This window comes from Marmota marmota, unplaced genomic scaffold, assembly GCF_001458135.2.
Source record: "Marmota marmota marmota unplaced genomic scaffold, marMar, whole genome shotgun sequence".
In the NCBI taxonomy this organism is placed as follows: Eukaryota; Metazoa; Chordata; class Mammalia; order Rodentia; family Sciuridae; genus Marmota; species Marmota marmota.
The window spans coordinates 1,062,777-1,089,727 of record NW_026000139.1 but is presented as its reverse complement, the minus strand read 5'-3'; the positions used below and the strand labels follow the sequence as shown (position 1 = coordinate 1,089,727).

Sequence of the window (26,951 nt, the reverse complement as noted above, 5' to 3'; positions counted from 1 at the left end):
TTTCCTCACACTTACTAAAAAGAAAGAAAACAAATCAATCTCAGGGAATTCAGGAGCATTCCTGAGCAGGAAGCACCAGCCTTGAATCCAAAATTCTGTTTCTATGAATTTCCAGTAAGGAAATAATCATGAATGCTCATAAAAACTTACGTTCATCAGGTTATTTATATGGCCAAAAAAAAAAAAAAAAAGATTGGAAGAAGCCCAAATTCCCAACACAAGGGGAAATGTATAAATTACATGCCAGCATGCAATTTGATTTTTTCAGGATTGCATGTTCAAAAAAACATTCAGTAACTCAAGAAAAGCTTCTAGTTATACAATGTTTTTTAAAAACAAACAAACCTAAGTTCTAAGTTTACAAAATAAATGTGTGGGTATAGTGTGTGTGTGTGTGTGTGTGTGTGTGTGTGTGTATGTGTGTGTGCGCGCACGTGCGCAAAACATACACAAACAAGATACTGCAAATAAAGTCACCAATGTAACAAGGTAATAGGTTACCAGTCATTTTTCCCTTTACTGTTCTGTGGTTTCTGTATGTTCCAGAATGATCCTAAATAATTACTTTTATAAATGTGGAATAGCAAAGTTATATAAAATACAAAATTCATATTTTTCTCTTTCAAAACTAATAGATAAAATGTCCAAAACATTGGTCCATTGCTCTGCAAATTTCAAGGAATGGTGCATAGACAGAACACAATGTGTTTCCAGTGTGAAATACTAAGGATCACATGTATCATTAGACCCTGCTATGTTTGAATGTGCCCCCCAAAAGTTCTTGCGTTGGAGACTCAATCCCCAAATTCACATGTTGATGGTATCTGGAGGTGGGGCCCACGGGAGATAATTGGTATTAGATGAGGTTATAGGGGAAGGGCTCCAGGATAGCATTAAGGGCTTCTTAAGAAGAGAAAGAGACACTGGAGCTAGCACACTTACTCTGCCTCACCATGTGACGTCCTCCCCCATGCTATCATGCAGTGAGAAGGCCCTTACTATGTGCTTGACATTCCCAGCCTGCAGAACTGTGAACCAAACAAACATATATCTATTCTTTACATCTGGCTGCAGGTATTTTGTTAGAATGACAGAATACAGATTCAGATAGGCCCTTTTGTGTCCCTGAACTTGGAAAATGGAGAAGCTGAGCTGTCTATGATTGCAGCAATAGTGAACATTAGTCATTGTCACCATGCTCTTCCCAAGCATGCTCAACATTAAATCCCAAAACTTCTAGAAACAAGATCCCAGAAAACCAAAGAATGGTGCACCCAGACCAAAATTTGGACTCTGGAGCCCAGGCAGGTAGATGTTAAGAAGCCTCTGACCAGCTGTGATAACCCACTTCCTACCACACCCACCTATGCTACTGCCAACCAAAGATGTCCCACAGTGAGTCATAACTGACTTTTTGGAATGAGTGAATGTATACTTATGAAATCTGTTTACCACAGATTTCAAGCATTTGTGTCAAGCATGCCTTTAAAAGAAGGAAACAAAATGTTGTCCTAAAAGGCAGAAGGCCCTGGCGCTGACCTTGTCAGAGAGGCTCTCAGCTTTCAGCTTCTGTTCTTTGAGAGCCTGTTGCAGAGCGAGAATCTCAGCCTTGTGCTCCTTCACTGCCAACTCCACCACCTGGCGAGACTCAGTGATCCGCTGGTCAGCTCTTGCCCTGCCAGGAAAACACAGGCCTGCTTTCAGAAGCCCCACCACTGCCCACCTGGAGAAAGGCTGCTGCACCTCTGGTCCTGATGAGCAACTCCACAGGCTGCACCAACCCGAGTCCTTCCTCCAAATTACGTCTTCCTTTCTGGCAGCTTACGGAGCAAAGATCTGACCCACTTCAGATTCTGGGTGAAATAACCCTTGAGAGGCAAAGTTCCTGGAGGACTGACTTTCAAAGGCTGAAGGAAAATCGGCATTTGCAAATGCAACCAGCTGAATAAGGATGTGTAGAGCCTGCCGCTCCCTCCCCACGGGGGTGGACATGGAATGAGTAACCCCTGAAGAACCACTGGGAGACCCCATTCAATAAAACATTTTCTCTCTTTAAAGCATATGCAGGGGGTAAGTGTTTTGGGTGCTCATTAGGAAACTGAAATCTGAATCTGATGAATGCATGCCTAAATAATCTAAATAATGTTAAAGGACACAAAAGCCAGAAGCAAACTGGAGAAAGTCACTTCCTTACCCCCAGTTAGGTACCACGTTTTCCTGCTTCTACGCTTGGCTTGTACAATCTCCTCCACAGACAAGACTCTCCTTCATTATTCTAGGGACTCAAGTCTTACCTCGTCTTTAAGGATAAACTCAAATGCTGTGTCTTCCATAACCTCTTCCCCAACGTCCCTTCTCCCCCACCCTGTGTCTGAAACAGCAGTATACTCCTCCCCTAGCACACCTCACTCTTTCAGGTGCAAAGAGAATACACAGCTCCCCTCCTCTGCTAGACTCTTAGCCTGTGGAGGACAAGGATTAAGAATTATATTTTACTCACCTCAGTATCCCACTTAATACCAAAAAAGAAAACAAAAAGACAAGAAAAGAAAGAAAGAAAGAAAGAAAGAAAAAGGTAAGACCTCTCACAATTGCCCTGAAAGTAGATCTGAAAGTAGGCTAAGGCTAGTCTTCCAAGCACAGTCCATAATTACACTTTCCATGTGTGTCTGCGTATTTTTTGATTCTGAGGCTAGATCCGACCCCCAAAATTATCTCTGAAGTACCCTAGAAACAACTCAGATAGGAGCTGGACTTGAGGGTGGGAGGGAAGGGGTCTGTGGGAGAGCAGTGAGAACTTCCACCAAGACGGAGGAAAGCAGGAACAGGGTCTTAAAACAGCAGCCCCTCACCTCAGCAAACACCGTGTACGGGAGGATGTTCAAAACAGAACTACTTCCATTGGTTCCCTTGGAAACTTGAGGGTTTGTGTTTTCTGCCTCCAGCCTTCCAAGCTCAACTGAACTTTGCATATATCATCCCTGCAACACCCTGCACTGAGCGTACTATGGACCAATGCCAAGTGGGAGATACCAACATGAGTAGGATACAGCCTAATTAAGTAGTGGATATTTCTCAGTATAGTTTATCTTGCTTAAGGAATTCAGAGAACCACAGGAAGGTGAGATTCACAGGAAGGCAACATTAGCAGAGCTGTGAAGGGCAACTACAAATCCGCTTCGCAGACACAAAAATCACAGGGCCACTGCTGGCCCACAGTGTCCTCGTGCAATGAGGAAAGGGTTCCTGCTCTTCCAGGTCATTTCCTTCCATCAGTAAGCATTCACAGCATGCCAGTTATGCGAGAACAAACACATTTCTGCCATGAGCTACAAAACTGTCATGGTAACTCTTCAAATCGATGGCATCTTCATTGTAAATGGCCACCCCTGCATCATGCACCTTCTTCCTTTGCAAGAAGGAAACTCCAAGCTTGGGGAGATATGGAAACAAACGCTGCTCAAACTCATGATTACCATTTCCTACAACATGGGGTGGGGAGAGGGAGAGGGGAAGGGTGGGAGGGGGAACCCACTCAACTATTCTTGTAGAGTGGTGGTTCTCAACTGGGCGCAATTTCCCCCCAGTCTAAAGGATATTCCTAGGGGTTACTCTGGCTGGATCAGTGTCAGAAAAGCCCAAGCTCATGACTACAGTCTGATATACAGTTTGCATTTCTCCTTTTACAGCCTAAGGTGAGTGGTGGGAATGGGTCAAAAGCCTCTTATGCTGCCATCTTGGAGCAGAACCCAAAGCCAGCCAGCACAGGGGCCACTAAGTTTAAAATCAAAGTGGCTCACACTGGCCTCCCAAAACTTGGAGAAAGGGCTGCTTCTAGCATCTAGTGAGGTTGTGCTCTACAGCCTCCCGTGCAAAGCACAGCTCCCCCACAACAAAGAATCATCCAACCCAAAATGTCAGCAGTGCCAATGCTGAGAAGCCCTAGCATAAGGGGAAGACTGGCAAGCACACATGACAAGGGTTAAAATGGTGATGGCCTTGCTACATGGTCACAATGATAAGGAAATGATGCACACTGGTAAAAATGATTCTGCAAAGACAGCACTGAGATATTTGCAGTGGCTCCCAGACCTTTGCCAGGGTAAAAAGATACCAGCCACTGTCACAGAATCCAACTGATAGTGTCCAGATTTACTGTCAGGTGACCACCCATCCTGATCTGCCCAAGAGTCTCCTGGTCTTGCAGCCTGGTTCTAGGACCATGGGCTCAAAACTCTCAGGAAGACCTAGCCAAAGTCATCTGCCACTGGCTTTCTGCAATCAGGAAGTCCCACCTGCTCTGCTTCTCCGTGTCCAGCATCCTCTGTAACTCTCGAACCCGACACTCAAACTGGGACTTCTCGTCACCAAGGACACTCCTCCAGGCCTCCCACTGGCGCTCCTTCTCCAACAGCTCATCATTCAGGGCCTCCAAATCCATGACCTGCTCCTCCAGCATCGTGCACGTGGTCTTCAGAGCCTCCATCGTCTACAAATCAATACCACTGGGTCATGCTTTGCAGCAACAAACGTTTCCTAGGGGTTACTCTGGCTGGATCAGTTTCAGAAAAGCCCAACTCCTGACTACAGTCTGAAATGGGGTTTGCATTTCTAAGGCGACTGGTGGGAATGGGTCAAAAGCCACTTGTGCTGCCATCTTGGAGCAGAACCCAAAGCCAGCCAGCACAAGGGCCACTAAGCTTAAAATCAAAGTGGCTCACGCTGGCCTCCCAAAGCATCCAATTTTAATTTTAATCTTTGTTGGTTCTTTTTAGTTCTCCATGACAGTACAATGTATTTTGACATATCATAGATACATAGAGTATAACTTCCCATTTTTTATTCTTCATCTTTTAAAATCAAAATTAAGAAGAACTACTATCTACTTTGTAAAGCCACTTTTTAAAATCTCAAAACCTTGGCAACAAGACATGATTGAAAAGGAGCCTGGTTACTGGACAAAACTTATGTCTTAGAACCCTCCTTCCAAACCCTCGTGAGTGTCCTCCAGGGACCTCAGGGCCTTGCTTAGCCTCCTCACTTGCTTCTGGCTGGTGAGCTGCATCTCCCTCTCGGTGATCTCGCGGCGAAGATGGTCCACCTCACTTCGCAGCTGGACTATCTCATCGTTGGCACCAGATGCCTCATCGAGTTGTTTGGACAGGTAGAAGTTTTGGTTGTTGAGTTCAGCGTTGTCCTCAGTCAGCTGGTTTAGCTGCTCCTCCAGGTCTGTGATGACCTGAAAGGGGAACGGAATCCAGTGATGCTCCAACAGAGTTAATTTTAAGCAATGAACTGCTTAAAACCACACTAGCGATGGTTTTTGCACCTGCGTGACACTGGCAATCAAAGCACAGCTGTCTACCCATGAGGCCAGACCTCAATTCCCACACCCACCCAGGTCTCCACTACACAGAGGGAGAAAAAGGAAAGTCTAGGTTCCTTGCTAACTCAGGGTTCATCTGGAAAATACGGCAAAGACAAATCAATCAAAAGTGGCTGCTGTGTGGATGAGGCAAGCTGGCATGAGAGCAGGTTAAAATCAGGGGATCAAAAATACAAGGGAGGGGGAAACGCAAGCCATGAGAAATTTGCCAAGGTGTCACAATCACCTAGTTAGGCTAATGACCTAGACACCATCTACAGATGCTGTCATCAGAAATGGCCACAGTACAGAGAGCCAAACCAAGTTCCTATCAAGGAATACTGACAGGGAAGGACACTGAGAGTTAGTTGAATAATTATCACAGGCAATAGATTTAATTTCATGTAATCAAGAGGAAAAAAATCTTAAGGGAAGCTTGGAAAAGTCCTGAAAATACAATACTGCATAACGGCATTGCTTCAATGGATTTTACTCTACAGTTAGCTCTCAGCCTATATGAAATTGTCATTTTATTGAGAGAGATTTAATCTGGTTTTGCTAAATTATTTCCCTGCTCAATGGCAGAATGACTTCAATTCCAGTACATTTAGCTTTTCTATTCTCTTAGCTGAGGTTTAGTATCGGTGCTTGCAGTGAGCTTTTATAGAAAACACTTTAGAAGTTTAAGGGCAATTTTCTAATAATAGTTGGAATGAGGCATAGGGGCTGTAAATTAAATTTTATGCAACGAAAAGAAGTAAATTAAAAGGAAACGTCTTTAGCGTATGGTTACTTACTTTATGAAATGTTACCATTGTTTCCACGACTAATTCCCTGTTTTAATCCACTCTGATTATCAATTTGAAAAGAAAACAATCTTTCCAAATCCATAAAGTTAGAGAACATCAATTAAGGACATTTGTTCAATGTGGCTTGGAAAACACAGCTTTTCATTTTGTTAACTGAGCTGAGAACCTTCTGAGGTAGGAAAGTGGTGTAGTAATTTGGTTTTTAATGTCAGAACCCATGTTGATTTTAACCTGAGGCAGCTGGCAGCTACAAGAGGGGGATAAAGGTTATTGGGTGAGGCACCTTCTTTATCAAGGGGGAAGGCATACATCTTTGTCATTCCTAGCAGACAGTTAACACCTTGGAGGGTCATTGTGTCACCCTTTCTGTGACATGGTCAACTCTCCCATAGTCAGTGGCAGTGAACAAACAACGACCATGTGTTCAACTTGTGCCATTCTCTAGGGAGCAAACCCACTCATTCGGATACTTTTGCTCCTGGCTATAAGCCTCTCCACCAATTGACTGTGCTTCCTTTAACCTTTTCCCCAAAGACAGTGAGACTGTGGCGAACCAGCTGGGAGACAGGCTGCATAATGGATTCTGGAACCCAAATGGGCCACCTTGGGCTCAGCTGCAGAGGCATCTCCACCTGTGACAATATGTACATACTGGGCTGACTTCTCATATGTTTGTATTGTTTGAGTTTTCTTGTACACAATTTGACCTTAATGTGTCCTGTGAAATATAAGGAATAAAAACTCATGACCAGGGGCTGAGGCTGTAGCTCAGTGGCAGAGCGCTGGCCTAGCATGTGTGAGGCACTGGGTTCGATTCTTAGCACCACATAAAGAGAAACAAAATAAAGGCATTCTGTCTATCAACCAAAAAAAAAAAAAAAACTAATGACCAAAATGTTTAATTTTTCAAGCCTCTTTGGGAACAGATTATAGGAAAGAATGTAGAGAAGTATACAATTCTCACAGAATATATAAATTTACTCGCTAGTCAAAATGCCACTTAAGTCTTCCTTTGATTCATGAAAAAAAAAAATAGTTTATTATGAGCCCATTTCTGCCATCTCTTCATTTCTCCCTAAATTAGGTTATAAAGGGCTAAAGGAGAAACACATGGAAAAGCCGTGGGGGGAGGTTTTCACTTACACTTCAATTGCAGGGGGATCACTGGAGTAGGAAGAGCCCCTCCATTTCCCTGTTGTCGCCCAGTTTTCAAGGAGTCTCATGTCTCTGATTCCTATTCCCAGCTTGTGACTGCTGGTTCTATATTTGGTCATTGTCCCTATTTTGTGCATTTGACAATATGAGGATTCTGAATCCATGTCAAGCTCCCATGCAAAGATTTAAAGCATTTTAACTTCTTACACTTCTGTCTGCTCACGTCACAGCACATCAGCTGTGGACCTGTTTCAAGTGGCTGGAGCTGTAGTTAAGTGTATAGACACATCTATACACGCATATTAGTGAGTTTATAGGCGCAAAGCCGACTTGAAACACAGGCAGTAAATTAATGGTCCCAGTGGTTAAAAAAGAAAAGTATAATAGGCAATGTTTACAGTGTCCTTTGAAGTAGGTATTATTGTACCCCCATTTTATACATGGGGAAATTGGGGCAGCAGGGAGGCGAGGTGACTTGCCCAGCAACACGCTGAGAGTGGATAACAAAGCCAGATGCAAAGCCGGCATTCAAAGTCAAGAACCTCTGCTCTTATCCCTACAGCATGCTGCTCCTCTCCAACAGGGAAAGAGCTATTTATTCCTCTTTTTTCCCCCCCAGATCTTTGAAACTTGAAATGATCGACCACTCAGGGTAACCCTTCTTGCTTTTGAACCAAGTCATATGCAAGATGCTTAAGTCTATTTTGGGGCCATGAGTATGCTCTCTTTATACCAAGGGCAAGTGATCTGTTTATTGACAGACTTAGGTTAAGAGTCTGCTAACCTTTGAGCCTCAAGGATAGAGGGTAAAAAAGACAAACTGTAAGGCTGATTCCATCTCAACAGTAAAGATAAGGGAGATAGGTTCCTAAGGCAGGAGCCAGCCGAACTTCCTTATGTGCTATTTTTGCAGATAAGAAATCTTGCTGCTGTTTTCTAAGAGAGAACAGGGATATAAAGAATTATCTACTCTGTGTCCAATTTTTTTAAAAAATAAAAGTCTCTGTGTGGGGTTATCTGTTGGTTTTCAAGGCTGTCGTGCAAACCTCATGGTTCTGAGAAGGAGATCTTGACCCCTCATAGCTAACTGAGAGATCAGGAGAGGTGAGCTGCCAGGTGAATGTCCAGTGAACATTAGGGGTGAAGAAACCAGGCGAATAATGAGCATCAGGCTAAAACCACATAGGCCTGAAATCCTATTTTAATGCCTCGCTCTTTCCTGAAGGCAGCTATTTGCATATTATTTATTTTTAATCTTATAGCTGACAGATTGATTCATAATTAAAGCTGTGTCATATGTTTGCCCACCAACTCCCCTCTAAAACAGACTGAGGTAGGGTTTTAGGTGCCAGATTGAATCAAATCCTTTTTTAAATCCCTTCAAAATAGAGCAATGGTCTGAGCTTGACAATCTCATTGCTCCAGCTTGTTGGAAGCTGCTAACTGGGTGCTCCTATCAATTGAGCTATTATGGGAAGGAGTTCTCACCAAAAACAAAGATGACATTTCCTAGTGGGGACAATTTTGGACAGCACCAAAAAGAAAGGAATATCCATCACTCTCTCCCAAAGCGTCTTTAAAGGGGCCTTGAACTTGCAAAAGTATCACTGATATCCGCTTTTGTGATTGAATGTGGCTCTAAAGCAGGGGTTTTCAAGAAGCAGACCATTTTCCAAGCTGGAGGTTATAAGCCCACGGTAATAACACTGCTCAGTGCCTCCCATGGACAAGGCCGTGTGCAAGCGCTTTGTGTGTCTCATCTCATTTAATCCCTGCAGGAAACCTACGAGGGAGGCATTATTACCAAACTCTGTGACTCAGTGTTTCCTAAATCTTACTGTTTCTGAAACTTAAATGTACAGTGGAACTAAGCAGCTCTCTCTCTTCCATCACCCAGAGAACAGTTATTAAATTGATTATGTATCAGACAAGCAGTGGTATATTACAACTAAGTGTAGTCAATTCTATCCCCATTTTACAGACAAAGAAATGGAAGCTTGGGAGGATAATGTCGCATAGGTTACTTGGAGGCTAGTTTATCATTTGAGCTCAGTGCCTGACTCCAGAGAGCATGGCATAGACCATGAAGCCACCCAGTTGCTCAAGCTGACCTGTGGGTGGGGATCACTTTCTCAGGTTCTCCCTCCCACTTGGGAAGGTCCCCCAGATGCTTTTCCCAGAATACCAGAGGTAAGTGAAGCAATGATTAGAAGTCACTGTCCCAGGAAAAGGAAAGGTGGACAGTCCAAACATTATATAAATAAACCAGACACCAAATTCATCCCACATCCTGGCACTTCCCACTAAAAGTAGACATCCAATTGTTAAAATGGGGGGCAGTGTGGATTACAAAAGCGTAGCAGGGAACCTTTAAAGAGTGATGGGTATGTTCACCATTTTGATTCTTTCGGTTTCACAGGTACATCTACATTATAACACTATGTTGATTGTATACCAATTATACCTCCATAAAGCTATAATTCCTTTTAATTTCTTACTCCAAAAGAAAGAGAGAAAGGAGAATTTCAGATAAATGTAACAAGATTACTGATGAATAATACATTTTAAAACCATTCAAGTTTCAAGAAAACTATGATCTGTATTCTACTCACTGATCATTCATGAATGTGTATGTAATATAAGCAAATAACTCTGGTGTAAAAATAAGAAACCAAGACAACAAGAAACTAAAAACTAGGCAGAAGAGAAGAGATTACAGGAATAAGATCCACCAACTCCTTAAGGAAGGCAGGAGGGATGGAGAAATCAACAGGCATTTTAAGGCATGTCTACCCTGATCCAACCATCATATCTGGAAACACGAACCAAACAGAGGCATATTCATGACCTAGCAATTCCACACCTAGCTATAAGCTCACCAAAAATAAGTATCTACAGCCACCAAAGGCCTGCAACAGGGATATTTTTCTAAACAGCTCCATGTATCATGGAAACAACCTAAAATGTCCATCAACAAAGAGAACTGATAAATAAACTACACAGTTCTATTCATATGTTGCAAATACTACAGTAATGAAAAGAACAAACTATTGACAGAGGCAACAACATGAAGGGACCTCACAGACAATTTAAACAACAACAATAACAACTACTACTAAGCCCAAAAGAGCATATCCTCTCTGATTCCATTGACATGAAGTTCAAATACAGGCAAAACGAATCTATGGTATCAGAGACCAAAATTAGCAATAATACTGTGAGAAAAGGATGCCAATGAGAAATGAGTACCTGAGGGAGACTTCTGAGGGAAACATCTGCAGCTTTTTTTTCCCCCTTTTTGGTACTAAAGATTGAACCCAGGGTTCCCCACCTCCCCAGCCCTTTTTATTTCTCATTCTGAGACAGAGTCTCACTAAGTTGCTTAGGACCTCGCTAGGTTGCTGAGGTTGGCCTTGAACCTGCAATCCTCCTGCTTCTGCCCCAGATTTTCTGGGATTATAGGCATGCGCCATTGCAGCCAGCTCAACATCCTGCATCTTGATCTGTACCACAACTGCACAGTTGTCTATAGGTGTAAAAATTTCACTGAGCTGTACACTTAGGATTAGTGTACTTTATGCACTTCACTATCTGCATTTTATATCCAATTTACCTAAATTAAAAAAAAAAAAAAAAACACACAAACTGTTAGGACTTAATGTCCCAGTTATAGTAGCTAAAGAGGAAATAAAGAGCTCATCATCATAAAAACATAAAATATGTATGAAGGGAGGTGTTCCTGGAAATCCACAGATGCAAACAGTACAAACGAGGACAATATCACTAAGGACTAAGAGGTAATAAAGTGGTGAACAGGGGCTGGGGATGTGGCTCAAGTGGTAGCGCGCTCGCCTGGCATGCGTGTGGCCTGGGTTCGATCCTCAGCACCACATACAAACAAAGATGTTGTGTCCACCGAAAACTAAAGAATAAATGTTAAAATTCTTAAAAAAAAAATAAAAAATAAAGTGGTGAACAGATCAAAGAAAAGATATGGGAACACAACTAGGGACAACATTCCCATCTTGTGAAAGGGGCCTATTTTTGTCTTTCGTTTTGATTAAAAAATAGACTCTGCATTTCCATTGACTCTACCCTATTATATAACCTATGAATGATGTTTATCTGCTAATAGAATTTACTTCTCCTGATATAAGTACCTTTGCACAAAGGGCCCTAGGCCTTGAATTTGCGTGTTACGAAGCCAGACTATGTCTGTTAGGAGTCCGGACATCTAGATGCACAGGAAAATTAGCTGGTCTTGACTCAGCAGAGGCAATAGGCTGGAGAAGCCTTGTGGATACAACTGTCCCTAGCATTTGGAGTCTCTGGCCTGGGGTGGCCCTGGACCCTTCCACACTGAAGAAGGAGGAGGAGATGCCCTGGAGTTTCTGTGCTGTCGCTGAGATCCAGTGGTAGTTCCACAATGAGAATTATTCTGACCATCCCAGCTATCCTCTTCCCCCAAACATGAGAAATACTCTGGTTTTGATTTTTTAAAAAACTGATAGAACTCTGAGAAACTAGTTATTTGGTGCTCAAAAAAATTTGACTACATTATCTGCTTCATGTTGCAAGTTCATATCAAAATTCAGTCACTGGTATTATAAAGAGATGTCCCCTTTTCCTTCTTTGTTTTAGTTTCATAGTATTTTAGCCATCTTTGGTTAATTAATACTCACAGTACAGCTGTTACGAAGGGCATCAAATTTGCGCTGGATTTCATCTCTATGCGCCTAAAAGGTAAGAAGTTGATTATGAATTTTTCATAGGGTAGAAAGCAACTGTACATGCTACGGGTCAAACACAGAACACAATCTGCCTGGAAGGCTGAGAGTGCTGTTGCAGTAGCCCCAGCCCCTGTTCCACAAGGACTCACTCATCAAGGCGCTCCCCACATCAAAAACAGGTTACAGGAATATACAACGCTATTAATAACAGGGGACTATTGAGACCACACATGCACACCCTGTACACGTATTTCTACATTCCTATTGACATCTAGGGACTTCTGGAAGAAAAGGAAAAAAGCAATAAAGGATGCAGTTTGGACTCTCCTTCACTTGTCCTACCCCCCGTTCTCTTCCCTCTAAACAACTCCTCCCCAGCCTTCTAGACACACACACACACATACACACACAGAGAGAGAGAGAGAGAGAGAGAGAGAGAGAGAGAGACATGCAGACACAAGACAATTGCCAGGAAAAAGTAGAAATTTTTTTTTCTTTTAAATCAAAAGCTGCTGAGATTCAGAAAATCTTACATTGACCTTGAAGCAAATGAACAGGCATTCTCTGAGGCAAAGCTGCTCCAAAACAGCAGTGTTCACTTGAGTTGACAAAAACTTTTTGAGTGTATGGAGTATGCCTAGCAGTGTGGTAGGGTTAGGAACATGTGGCCTACACCTTCATTCTGGTGAGGAGAGACAGGAAATAGATAAGCACATGACTGCAGACTGGATCAGACACCATGAAGGGGTTAGTAAAAAAGAATAGGAGAGAGTAGATGGGAACTTAGACGAGGCGGCCAAGGGGTTTCTCTGAGGAGGTGACATGTACCTTGAAATCTACAGGAGGAGGAGCCAACCTTCAAAATACAGGAGAGGGCAGAGGGCATAGCATTGGTAAAGTCCTCAGGCAAAAAAGGGTTTGGTGTATCTGATGAAGAAAAGCGCAGAGTGGCCACAGGGGGTTGCAAACTTCAGAGAGAGACCCAGTGGCAAGCATGGAAAGTGAGGTTTTTTGATTTTTGGTTTGCTATATTCAATGAAATAGAATAAACAGGACAGAAAACATCAGAATATGCCTTGGGTAGTAAAGGTGAGCACTATCTTAGTAAACTTTTGTTAAGATGCCATACATAACCCATCAGATTCAGGTGGCTATCAATTATTAAGGTCTATCACTAATGTACATATCAGTGAGAAAGAAAAGTGTGTCAATTAAACCAGGGCATGTTCATGTCTAAAAAGACTATAAAATGCATCCTGATTTCAGATGCCTTAAAATCAATGAAATACACCATAGAGTTGGCCTTCTATCTGTGGACTCCGCAACCACAAACAGCTGTGGACAGGAAATAGTAGGGGGAAAAATTTGCTTCCTTACTAAATACATATATATTTTTTCTTATTATTGTTCCCTAAACACTATACTATAACAACTAATTACATAGTGTTTACATTATATTAGGTATTATGAATAATCTATATTTAAAGTACATGAGGAGATGCACATAGATTCTATGCAAATACTAAGATTATTTGCATAGAATAGATTAATGCCATTTCATATAAGGGACTTGAGCATCTGCAGATTTTGGTATGTGTGGGGTATGGTCCTGCTAAGAATCCCCCCCATACCAAGGGATGAGCGTATACACTTTTAACTAAAAGGATTTGTAGATGGCTTGGGGGTGGACGCAAAAGAGGAATCAAAGACATTCTTGAGAAATTAAGTAGATTATGGTATCATTTGCTGAGCTATGAAAACCCAAAGAACTATCCAGTTTCAGGCAGAGGTAAAAGTGGTCCTTCTCTTAAAAATCAAACAAACAAAAAAAGGCTCTCTATAAAAAGAACTTAAGACAACTCAAAAATTTTAGATCTATTATGTATATTTCTCATAAATTAAGGTAAGCTTATAATAGCAGATTAGATAACTTTAGAAGATAAGTAAAATTGAAGACACAGCAATAGAAACTACCCAAAATGAAGCACAGAAAAAAGAGACTTAAAAAATGAACAGAGCATCAGTGAGCTGTGAGACAACTTTGAGAGGTCTAATATGCACATAGTTAGTGTCTCTGAAGTTATACACAGGTGAGACAGAAAAAAAAAAGTTTGAAGAAATAATGGCCACAAATTTCCCAAAGTTGATGAAAGCCATCAAAACACAGATACAAAATGTTCAAAGAACCATTAGCACAAAAAAAAAAAAAGAAGAAGAAGAAGAAGAAGAAGAAGAAAATTAACCTGAAGTACATCGTGATCAAACTGCTTAAAACCAAGAATAAAGGGGGAAATATTAAAACAAACCAGAAAAAAAGACCTGTTACATTTAGAGAAACAAAGACAAGACAGATTTATCATAAAAGATAGTGTATGGGGGTGGGGGGAGCTAGAATAGCAAAATCTTTTAAGTACTGAAAGAAAAAAAATAACTATCAACCTAGAATTCTATACCCAGCAAAAATATCTTTCAAAAAATGAAGATGAAATAAAGGCCTTCTCAGACATACCAGAGCTGAAAGAATTTGTCACCACCAGATTTACACTATGTTAAAGGAAGTATTTTGCTCAGAAGGAAAATGACAACAGAAATTTGGACCTACACAAAAGAATGAAGAGCACTGGATAAATGATAAAACAAAATAAAGAAAAAACAGATAGTTACATGGACAGATTCATAAATAAAGTTCAAAATAACTTCCCAAATAATTTGTCCATGTTTTCAATGGACTAAATTAATGAATCATAACTTTTCAAAAAAAATTTTTCAATCCGATTTCTGCTGAGTGATATAGTCTAGATACTGAAATGTCACCAAAGGTCCATGTGTTAAGGTTTAGTCCACAGAGTGGCACCATTAGAAGGTTCTGTTGTCCTTTAGGTAGTAGGACTAGTGGAAGGCCCTTACATCCCTGGGGGGCATGCCCTTGAGAGACTTGATGATTTTAACTAGGGGACCCTGGTTTCATTGTCTTCCTCCATCTTTGCTTTCTGCTCATGAGTTGAGCCATGTTGATGCACCACGTACCCTCCATGTGCTGCCTTGCCACAGGCCCAAACAAAAGGAATCAATCAGTCATGGACTGGAACAGCCAAAACTGTGAGCCAAAATAAGCTTTGCCTCTTTATAAGGTAATTATCTCAATATTTTGTTATGATGGTAATTATCCAACATAAGAACATGGCCATCTGCACTATTGTTGAGATCTCATTTGTGATCAATGACACAAGCAGCCTGAGGCCAGCGGTAGCCTGGCCCCAAGGACCACCCAACCCCCTCTAGTGCATTCCAAGATAAAAGGCAAGGATCCTTCCTATAAGCCCTTACATTAATCAACTTTAGGTCAGGGGTCAACAAACCTTTTCTTAAAATATATTGAGTTTGCTGGAACTTTGGTGGATTCAGATCTGAACTCATAGACCAAGAGCAGCCATAGATAATATGTAAATGAATGTGGCTGTGTTCCAATAAAACTTTATTTACAGAAAACAGGTGACAGAATGGATTCTGTCCACTAGCTGTACTTTCCCAGCACCTGCTCTAAAGAACTATCTGGTGTTAAATGTTTCAAAGACAAATGAGAACCTAAGGGTGGAATCGACTCCTTTGAAGTATAAACAGTGATCATAAAAACAAATTCACTGGCCTATACATGGAGACAAAAACCCTGTTCCACTTTCTTATTATGTTCTACTTTCTTATTAATAGCATAGTTTCCAAATAACACTCCACCATTAAAAACTCATTTATCTGTCCCATTGGAATCTAAAATTTCAATCACTAATAAGGGTTCATTTCCATTAAAATGAACCATATGGTTTTTGGATCATTTCAACACATCAAATAGCAATTCTTTCTGAAAGTACAATTTAATAAACTACAATCGCTAGGACTTTTGATTTATTATTGATTATGAAACATACACACTAAATGAAAAAAAAAAAAAAACTGATCCTGTCGAGGATGCTGGAAATACTATAAGCACTAAACTACTGAACTGATTTGAGTAAGAAAATAGTTAAGAAATACATGATTCAAGTTTCTTTACAATAAACTGTGAAAAAAAAAAACAAAACCAAAGGTCACAAAATAAAATACACAAGGCCAGTAAAATACATAAGATAAACTTTGGATTCCCTCAATGAAAAATATGAATGCTAACTGGGTATTAGGCACTACAGGGAATAATATCTACCCACTTAAAAATGATTGAGGGTCCCAGAGAGTGCAAATGTTAACAGTTAAAAAGAAAAAAAAAAGTCAAATGATATCTTAGTATTGCTACCAAAATGGTCTGACCTTGAGACCCACTAGGGATCCACAGACTGGCTTGAAAATCACTGACCTAGGAGGTCGGTGGCCTCAAGGTAGGCTGAGCAGACTGGCCTTGCCTGAGGACCACAGACACCCTCTTTTGGGAGTTTTTATACAGAAAGCTACAAGATGAAGAAAGGTAAAGGAAATTACAATGAGGCCACAATGAAAGGAAAGACTTGCAGAACTGAGGAAGGAAACCAGGCTTCAGATGTCTGACAACCTCCTGTGGTCGACAGTCAGGATTCTAGAACCCTCAGGCTTCCATGCAATCCATCCCTTCCCTGGTGGGCAGGCACCTCGCAGGAATGTCACCTTCCATGCCCCAGATTTCATATCTTGACTATCATGCCGATGGCTTGCTAATTAAATTCAGGGTTTGATAATTATGTAAAAGAATGAGAGCGTGCACTGATTGATGATTTTAAGGAATCAAAGAGGATGACTTTGGGATCCTGTGATTCTGCTATGAGGGGAGAAGGATTCTTTTCATTAGTGTCTCTGGCTTAGGACTCTTGATTATTCATCTAGTTTCTTGACTGAATCAGTAAAAGAACATGGAGGCAGGAGCACAAAGCATGTCCCTCAGGCCTTGCTGGTGTTCCCAAAGCACATGCCATCTACCAGGTTGTCCCACACGTAACACATCACATGACAGGTCTGTGCACTGCTCAAATTCTCTTCCCCAGACAAAGGGATCACATGGAGTGTTGAATACCAAGTCCAGATCAAAAACCAAAAACAAACAAAAAAATACTTTTCTAGCAATAAGTAATAAGCAATAAAGTTATCTTTAAAAGCAGGTTTCTGTTTAAATTTGACTCTGTTGGTCTCTACCTTGACTCAATCTCAGCTTTTAATAGCCAATTTCAATGCAAGCACAATTAACAGGATGGGTAAAGTGAGAGTGGGAAGGAAGGAAGCATTAGGAAGGCCAACAATACCGCCCCTGCCAATCTTCTTCAACGGAGACCTTTAATTTAACTGTGCTCCACCTAATTTGGCTCAGGGGCGGAGGCCAAACAAGGTAATTGCTCCTTCCAGGCCAGGAGATGGACACCTCTTAGAATTAAACAATAATAGCCCACTTGACCATTCCCTTTTATTGATAAAACATCATGCTGCGAAGCTCACAAATCTCCTGGGAGATCACTTGAGATTCAGGCTGATTTAGTTTGATGGACGCCTGTGTTGAGTCTGAACGTGGGCCTCCCACAATAGGAAAGTATTACATTTATGACCATTTTCTTCTTCTATTGGAAAATACGCTCTTCAGAACAAAAAGCACCAAGCCACGTGCTCCCATATATCTATACTCCCGTACTCCCATATCAAGAAGAAGGAAGGGGAAATGCCCACGGCCTCAGAACTGGACTAAAGCATATTGATACAAGCCTTGGATTTCCACAGGATGGGTTTACCAGCAAGGCACTTTAAACAGATATAGTTTCCACAGCACCTTCATCTGCAAGAGCTATCGATAGAGCCCTAGTTTTTAGACCTCAGGAGTTTTTTCTTTTTTTTAAAGAAGACTCTTTGAGGCAGTGATCTCATCTGACTAAATTAAGTCGTGACTGCTGTGCTAGGCTTCTAGCAGCCATTAGACACAGTACATTCCAACCAGCAGCAAGACAGGATTTAAAGGACTGATTTCCCCCAGATAAACAGCAGTGACACATGCTCTATTTTATATCCTCATCCTCCTCCCCCTTTCAAACAAGGACAGGATAAGATACATGGTCACCACCTGCCCTCCCAATTCCAACAGAGCAGCAAGATAAACTGTCCTCCTCAGCTGCTCTGAAGGAAAAGGACTTGGGGACTCACAGGCCCATCTCCTGGAGAGAAAAGCTGGAGAGAGAGCACTGGGCAGGTAGCAAATGCTCATTAAATATGGATCACATTGCTGACGTTTCTTTCTCTTTCTTTCAGAGCTTGGGTATTTGTACAGGGGGAGAAATATCAATATACAATGCGTTAAGCAACAGAGGTTCAAATTTGGGTGTCTCCCCCAGCGGCTAAGAAATGCAGTCTGTGGTGCCTCTTCACCCCAGCAAGGGCCAGGCCTTCTTGGCTGCACTCCTGTACTTAACTTTCATTTTGAGCTCCCCCCCTTTGCTTTTTCAGGCACTTATTTTCTCTTTGCCTTGTCTTTCTTCTTGTGTCCTGTTTTACCGTTTTGTATCTTGCCAAACTGTTTTTGATCCATTTTAAAACAAAGCAGAATATACAAAGCATTTCGTGACTTTTTTTTTTTTTCAAACTAAATATTGGGTGTCACTGAATGAGCGTCCTCATACAGATGACAGAATTTAAAGTCTCAATCAATACCCAGAGTTGGTACAAGTCCTGGACAATCTAGGCTGCACAAGTATTTTCCACCAGGATCGTATAAGCCGTTGTGTTCCTGATTAGTTCCTAAGGATTCTGGCACTCAAAGATCACATCCCCAATTTGGTTCAAACACTGGGATCCCCAAACCCAACAGTAGAAGATAACTTCTAAGAATAAAACTGGTTTAAAGATACACACACACACACACACACACACACACGTTATTTTTAAATAAGGTAATCATTAAGCACTAGAGATATTAGCTGATGGTGGTAAGGCCAGTATCCAAGTTGAATCAGAATGAACAAGGTACCCATTTAGGAAACACCAAACCCAATCAGCTGCATTGTACCCTGCCCACAGGAGAGGGCACCCTGACCAGAAGGCATGAGTATACCCATCTGCTTGGCAGGTACAGAACGTTACTGGGAGAACCATGTGTGCGTGGCTGAGATTAGCCACGAAAACTCATTTGGCTTTCTAGGCTCGGAATCCAGGCCCACCAAGCAGCCTTCTAAGAGTAATAGGGTTTTCTAAGTAGAATTCCCTAAAGGAGAAAGAAAACAGGAGGACTGGCCACCCAGAATGCCCTGGTTAACTTGGCACTTGTATCTCTCTAAGTTGCTGATGAGTTGGCATTTTACTTTTAAGACTCTTGCAAGCTTTGTTAACCCTGTGAGAATGCTTGGCTGTGGGAAAATAACTAAAAAGTCTCATTTTTAGACTCCCAGAAAGAACCAGGTTCCAAGTCCAGTGAAGCCCCTCCAAGCTCTACCTCCTGACAACACAACCAGCTGAGTAACTCAGTCTCTCAGAAAGAGCAGGTAAGCCAGGTCCCTTTTAGAGAAAGAACCTCTGACTCGGAAGACTGTCCCATCCAGCTCATGCCAGAGGCATACAAAGGACATGAAGCAGAATCTCCAGCTTAAAATAAAGATAACACCAATGAGTTTAACCAAAATAAAAACCAGAAATATGGTAGCAAGACTGCTGTAAGATAGAAGATCATCGTCATCATTATTATTATTATTTTAATGACTATTAAAAATGAATGTAGAAGACCCAGGTAAACAAACTGGCTGAAATCGAATTTTTTAACATGATTGTTTTAAAAAGATGGAAGAAACATAAATAAAGGAGGAGTTTTTCAGGGTACCAAGGAAAGCTCAGATATTACCAGTCAAGCTTACATACTAATTCCAACATAGGAAAAGTCTACCTGAGCCAATTTGCTGCCCATTAACCATCTCTGGATGGCTTGTTCCCTCTTGGAGTCTCTAAGAGTGAGCAAAGGTCCTCAGTGCCACACTCACCCCAGCCCAGACCTTCTGAGCCTCCTGGACCTACCGTGAGAGCCTGGATCTCCTCTTCCGCTTCTGCTGTGGTCTCCTCCAGCTCTGTCTTAGCTTGCCGAAGCTGGCTCTCCAGGGCAGCCCGGGCGGCCTGCAGGGCTGTCAGCTGGGACTCGCGCTCCTGCAGGGACAGCTGCAGCTCCGTGAGCTGGCGCTTCAGCTCCAGTTTCTGCTCCTCGTGCTCCAGGCTGACCTGAGGAGAGACAAGGGAAAGTGAAGACCCTCAAGCTGCTCGACCTACAAGCTTAAACCTGCTCTTGGAACCATCTTCCAGGGACTCACTAGGGGCAGGGAAATGCAAGAAAATGGGCCTGACTTCCAGGTGTTTCAGAAATCAGCAGAACTGAGAGCACACGCCTAGGATGCACAGCTGGCCCTCCAGATCCCTAGCTTCTGCCCGAGTTCAACCAACCATGGATTGAAAATATTTGGAGAAAAATAAATTGCATATTTACTCAACATGCACAGACTTATCATTATTCCCTAAATAATACAGTCTAGCAGCTATGCACAGAGCATTTGCATTGTATTCGGTATTTCTAAGTAATCTAGGGACGAGTTAAAGTATATAAGAGGATGCATGTAGATTCTATACAAACACTTCTCCATTTTATAAGACACTGAGCAGCTGCAGATTTTGGTATCTCTGAGGGATCCTGGAACCAAGGCCCTGAGGATACCAAGACTATATATACTAATCATCCGCTACCTACAAATACTCAAAGGCCTGGGAAAATGAGAAGAATATCAAATGAAAATTACAATTATTCTTTTTTTTTTAGTTATTGATAGACTTTTTTATTTTATTTGTTTATTTATATGCGGTGCTGAGAATCAAACCCAGTGCCTCACATGTGCTAGGCAAATGCTCCACTGCTGAGCCCTAGCCCCAGCCACACGACAATTATTTTTACTAGAAACACTTAAAGAAATACAAATAGTCTCATATTAGTAACAGGAAAGACTTTACAATTATAATGTAAATGGAACAGCAAGTGAATTGTACTTATTTCAACTGTTCATGCTCTGACTCGTTCTCATTAGGTGCTCCGCGTTCTTTCCTCACTTTGAGGTAACCTTTCTTCTCTCCATCTGCCTGACCATCCACCTCCCTACTCAACAGTTCATCCATTCAATTGCTGAAATGTATTCAGCAATTTCTGTGTTAAAAGGAATATGGAGATGAAAGACGGTCTCTGCCTTCAAGTTGATGAGAAATTAAAAACCATCTACTCCCACATATTGTGGTCACTGCAACAATCAGGACGTGTGGGGACTTGGAGGGAACATATGGGGGGGGGGGCAAACTCTGAATCTGAATTTACAAGAGTCAAACAAGCAGATAAGAGGGATGGAAAATTGCAGATAGGGGAAGCAAGACACTCGAACATACAGAGGTGAACGAGACCACGACACTTCTGTTGACCTAACAGACACAGGCAAGGTCGTTCTAGGGACCAAGGCCAAGCAAATGAGAGATGCCCTCTGCCTTCAGGGGCTCACGGTCTAAGGAGACCGCCAAGAGAAACCCAGGTGGTGACCTCAGCACATCAGGCTGTAGGGTCCAGAGGAGCCTTCCTGCTGAGAAGCCTCCCTAGCAAAGGTGGCATCCAAGTCTAAAGGCCACAGGCACAAAGAGAAGGAGGACTTATAAAAACCTTGACCAACAGGATCTGGCAGTCAACTTAAGCTGGGGCAGTGAACAAAGGACAGAGGGGAGTTAGGGAGAGTGAGGTCAGAGGGGAGGAGCAGGGAATAGCCAGTTGAGAGGAGAAAGGTACCAAAGTCCATGCTAAGGTGTTGAACCTGAGTTCCCTGGGAGACAACGGGTCAGAAACTCATGAGAAAGACCTCGCTGGAGATCCAGATCTGGGGCTTCATAGCAAACCAGTGGGAGAATCGTGCTCTACAGCCTCTCTAGTAATGATGGCAACTACGACGCTGTGGTGGCAGCAAATGGTGCCTACGACGTGCTGGGCGCTGTGTAAACTCACCGCACCTCATAACACCCAACAAGGGAGGTATGCTATCACCTACACTTACAGATAAGCGCACTTGGTGGTGAGACATCAGACCACTGGGCAAATGTCACATAGCTAAAGATGGCAGGGGTAGCATTCCAACTCAGGAACTCTGGCTCAAGCCCATGCTAGCAAAGACTGTGTATGTCTATTAGAATGCCAGCATCAGGGCACTGGGACTCTAACAGTTAGCCTGAACATCCCTGATGCCCCTCAGCAAAACCACGAGAGGTAGGAAGAGCGAGTCCAGTGCCTTCGGGTTGAGGCTAGGGCCTTTGCCCTCGGTCTCAACAGCAGCGTGTTGCCAGGAGGAGATGGACTGGCCTTGTTCTATTTAAAGCTAACTCTAAAACACCCAGGGAGAATACAGAGCCTGAGCCTCTCATGAAACATTTTTAAGTTTCTTCTATCATCCCAGGGCTACTAATTATACTAATTTTAAAAGAAGAAAAGCAGCAAGCTTCCCTGGGGTCATTTTAACTGTCCAGCTGTGCTACAGCCGCAGGACAGGCTTGGTAAGATACACGTGTGTATGTGGAAAGGGAAGGGAAGAGACAGCCAGTCCCAGCTCCCAGGCTGAAGAACTCTGCCTGGGTTATTTACACCCACACCTGAGGCTGACTCTGCCAGCAAATGTAACAAGATCACGAAAGGCTTTGGACATCCCAGAACAAGAGCTCTCCAACTCCAGGGAGCATATGAATCACCCAGGTGCTTGTTAAAAATGCAAATTCCTGTACTCCTTTCCAATTTCATTTTCAAAAGCTAAAGATGACATAAAGGATGCTACACTTTACCATGCTCCAGATGATTCTAATGGAGGGTCTGCACTGCTGACAAACATGAGATTATACTTTTTTTTTTCCTGTCCTTTGGAGAAGAGGCTTGATTTTAATACTCAAGTACAAATTAAGACACACCACAACACTAGTATTCCTCAAGGTCTAGTCCTCAGACCTGTCTGCTTAATAGTCTTTTCCTTAAGGAAGAGCATCAGCTTTCTGAAGAACTCCAACACAAATATCTGAGCACCTACTGTGCCCTAGACTGGCCTTCACTCCCAGCCCTCATCCTACTTCCAACAACTGCTCTCTGTACCTCCAGTCCTGCTTCTGTAGGTCCAGCTAATCCTGGCCACCCGGCTGAAAGCCCCCAAGATCAGGAACACACCGTATCCCTATGCTAATCACTGGCACACAGCAGGAATTTAATAAATACACAGTGAATGCACAATGTGACTTTATGGCTTCAACACAGCTACAATCAAAGTTGCACTACTTTCCTCTCAAAAACCTGGTTTCTCTTCCAAGCTTCTGTGTATCTCTGAAGAGAACTACTTCCATGAAGCCAGCTCAGTTTGGCTGTGTCTATTAATCTACACACTCAGCACTGCCACGCAGCATGCGTGGACGACCCAGTGAGGCCCTCATTCCTCCTGCTGAAGGAGGAATCACTCCACTCCCATTTGACAGATGCACCAATTTACATAATCCCCATGTGAGCCAGGGAGGAGATACAATGACATTTTACAGGTGAGGAAACTAACGCACAGAGATTGAGTAGCTTGCAAAACTACAAAAGAGATCACAAAACTAATAGGAAGTCTAAGCCACTAAGAGGTGAATTCTAAGCCAAATCCATGGGGTCCACTCTGTTCCTGGTCACCATACACAATGCCTCCTGTGTATGTACTGGCTGATGCTTGGAAGCAGGCTGGTTTGGAGCCTAAGTCCCCCACCCCCTCCTAAAAGCTCGGGAGACCACCCCTCACTCTCACCTCCCTCAGCCTGGTCTCCAGCTCCAGCAGCCGACTCTTGTCACTGTGATCTTGGTGGCTGATTTTCTCCAGCTGTTCTTCCAGCTTTCGGTTCTGGGCCTCCAATTTCCCAGCCTGCGTCTCCAGGTAAAACTTCTGCTGCCTGAGTTCTGAAATCATCTCTTCCTGGGCCTTCCTGGTAGGGGTGATGGGAGGATCCAAACAAAATCACAGCCACATCAGAGGTGAACACGTCTCCTCAGGACAGACAGAAACAGAGTGAGACGGGAGTCCTCATTAAGCAGACTGTAATGGTTCTGAAGTTATCTCCCTCCTGATCTGGCCTCATAGGCATGAGCCAGGCCTGGGGATCCTAAAAACCATTTAGTCACCACTGCCAGAGTCCCTCACCTATGGGGTTAGGGGTGGTCAAGACAGATGCAAAATATGCTAACAGTTCATTCACAGGGCAGGCCTTTTGAGTTTTTTCTTTGAGAGCTGCTACAGGAGAGCAGAAAGGGGCCTCCTCAGAGCATAGGAGTGCCCCCAGTAGCTCATTAACACAGGCTCTGGGAAAGAAACTGGAATGCGAAGAAATAATGCTATCTTTCCTCCTCTCCGCCAAACTGCTTGCAAACATCACAAACCTTAGTGACTCAAAGACCAAATCCAGCCCACCAAACTGCTTAAGATTAAAATGGGAATCTGTGGGGAGGAAAAATCATAGAGACTGTAATTCTCTGGGTAGAGAGATTATGATCCAAGTGCTCCTGAAGACAGTCCCTACTGAACCCCAGCCCTCCTGCCCTGGGGTGCAGCCTAACCACAGCAAAATGATGCCTGATGCCTGACAGGGTACACACGAGATCACCTCTCATTGCAAGAGGCAAGACTGGGAAAGGAGGACAGCACCTTTCCAAAAGCAAATGATAAACAGTCTTATTAAAGCAAAACACTCTAATTTGAGGTGGTAATTTGAGGCATTTAAGAAAACCCAACTCAAAAGAAAGGCCATGGTGAAGTGAGACCACTAAAGAGGACAAAATTATACAAGCGTAGGCAGGCTAGGCCAAAGTACAGAAGTAATTAACTCTGCTCCAGCTCCATCAGAGAGAAGGAAAACAGAGTTTATGTGCCAGAGGAGAAGACCAAAACATAAAAACGTACACAGTTAGAACCTGAACACTTACATGTTCCTTTGGGTGAAGAGACTGCTGTTTGCTGCCAGTTTATTGGCTTCAGACAGTTCCACAATCCTCTGTTCCAGGGATCTGATCTTGGAATCCATAGCGTTGATCATCTGAAACACAAGGACCTCTGACCCTCACACTCAGAGTTACACCAGAATGGGATTCACATGGGCCAGGTGAGCCAGGGTAAAGTCTCTCTGAAATGCCAGCAGTTTGGCCACAGGTAACAAGTGCACCAACTAGTCTGTACCCTAAAGATCACAGATGTCACCAAACAGATGGCACTCAGTTGTTTTTCCAACCAAAATTAAACATCTCAACACTAGCTAAGTGGCTGGCATTAAAAGCACACAGAAGGACCTGCTCAGGAACCTGGCACCCGGTTCCTGTAAGAAGCAGACCTCTTTACATCCCAGTTGTCATCCATATGTGAGCTGGGCCTGCAGGGCCTCTAACCTCAACCCACAAGTTCATATTTAGAGCATCATAGATTTTTCTTTTTTTAAAATATATTTTTTAAAAATCTTTTTTGTAGTTGCAGACGAACAGCATGCCTTTATTTTATTTATTTTTATGTGGTGCTAAGGATCTAATCCAGTGCCTCACACATGCTAGGTAAATGCTCTGCCATTTTGAGCTATAGCCCCAGCCCTAGAGCACCATATTTTTCTACTTCAGAGTTTCCACAACTTATTGAATCATAAGAACCAGGGTGGGGTAGGATGGGCACTGGTTAAAGTTATATCTTCTCAGGACCCCCAGCCACACACACACGCACACACACACACACACACACACACACACACACACTTAGAGGGTCTAATGTGGAGAGTTTCAACAGAGTCTGAGGTAATATGAATACAGTATCAACAAGCATCACAGGTGAATCCTATGAGCTTTGAGTTTCTGAAACAACGGACTATGAGGATTAGCAAGGAGAGAGATGCAGGAGAACAAGGACCATCTTGTCAGGGGCATTCTGAGGGACCACATCCTAGTGGGTACAGATGAGCATGGGTTTTAAAGAAGAGCAAGCACGGCCACCTGGAGCCACAGCTCTGTTGCCTTCAGGACAGGAAGCAGTTTCAAAGGTAGCTTCCTATTACCTACAGGACTGCACAGGGATAAGTCACCAGATGAAATGGAGTCACCTCAAATGAGTGACTCTTGGCAGGTTTTAAAAACCCTCCTTGAAAAAAATGGGCTCGTTGAGCCCTTCTACCTACCGCCTTCTGCTCGCTGAGAATCTTGCCCTTCTCGTGGGCCTCCTCCTCGTGTCTCTGCATCAGGTTCTCCAGGCTCTCCTTATCTGCCAAGTCTTTCTTTATCTGATTGTCCAACACCTACAGAAACGAGAGAAGACGCCAACATCACAGGTAGCCAAGCGGAGAGCTGAGGGAGCCCAAACAGGGGCACTTGAGAAAAAAGGAGGAGGGGAGGGGGAAGCTCAGAGAAGCAAGGGCCTCCAAACTCTAGAGCTAAGAGAAGGCCAAAATCAGGAGGGGTCTGTCTGTCAAACAGGATGAGATTAGGAACTCAAGGACCAACATCGAATGGCAAGTCACAGACAGATTTGAACTAGGAACTTATGTGAAAGTCAGCAGCCAAACAGATCAGAGCAGTACATCCAGAATGAGGCAGACTCCAGAATGAGCGGGAGGAAAAGATCTCTCCAGTGATCTAGAAAATAAAGTTCCTATGACTTTCAAATATTACGACTTTTTCTCAGCCAATGCACCAGTAGCTTTCAAAACATTGCTTGTTCCTAATTGTACAGAATGAATTCTGGGTTCTCCTGGGATGTGTGTGGAGGAACAGGAAGTCTGACCAAGGCTGATATTCAGAAAAGGCCGGGGACAAGAGGATGTTGCCCACCCATGAGGCAGGTGGACAGGCAATGGGTGGGAAAGACAACATAAAAGAAT

The 26,951-nt window shown here is 42.9% G+C and overlaps 1 protein-coding gene across 15 annotated transcripts in view; it reads right to left on the bottom strand.

Annotated features, from left to right (window-relative positions):
* The window catches only part of Cit (citron rho-interacting serine/threonine kinase), a 160,855-nt gene that overhangs the window by 31,803 nt on the left and 102,101 nt on the right, over nt 1-26,951 (bottom strand). For 9 of the 15 annotated variants that reach the window (XM_048785710.1, XM_048785709.1, XM_048785711.1 and 6 more), the window contains 9 exons: nt 26,253-26,369; nt 25,027-25,136; nt 23,858-24,032; nt 20,055-20,252; nt 12,012-12,065; nt 5,042-5,239; nt 4,296-4,489; nt 2,501-2,512; nt 1,540-1,675 (listed from right to left, as the gene is read on the bottom strand). In XM_048785710.1, the coding sequence (XP_048641667.1) occupies nt 1,540-1,675; nt 2,501-2,512; nt 4,296-4,489; nt 5,042-5,239; nt 12,012-12,065; nt 20,055-20,252; nt 23,858-24,032; nt 25,027-25,136; nt 26,253-26,369 (1,194 nt within the window). The remainder of the gene's footprint in view (nt 1-1,539; nt 1,676-2,500; nt 2,513-4,295; nt 4,490-5,041; nt 5,240-12,011; nt 12,066-20,054; nt 20,253-23,857; nt 24,033-25,026; nt 25,137-26,252; nt 26,370-26,951) is intronic. The other 6 variants (XM_048785712.1, XM_048785716.1, XM_048785718.1 and 3 more) reach the window with 2 other exon arrangements.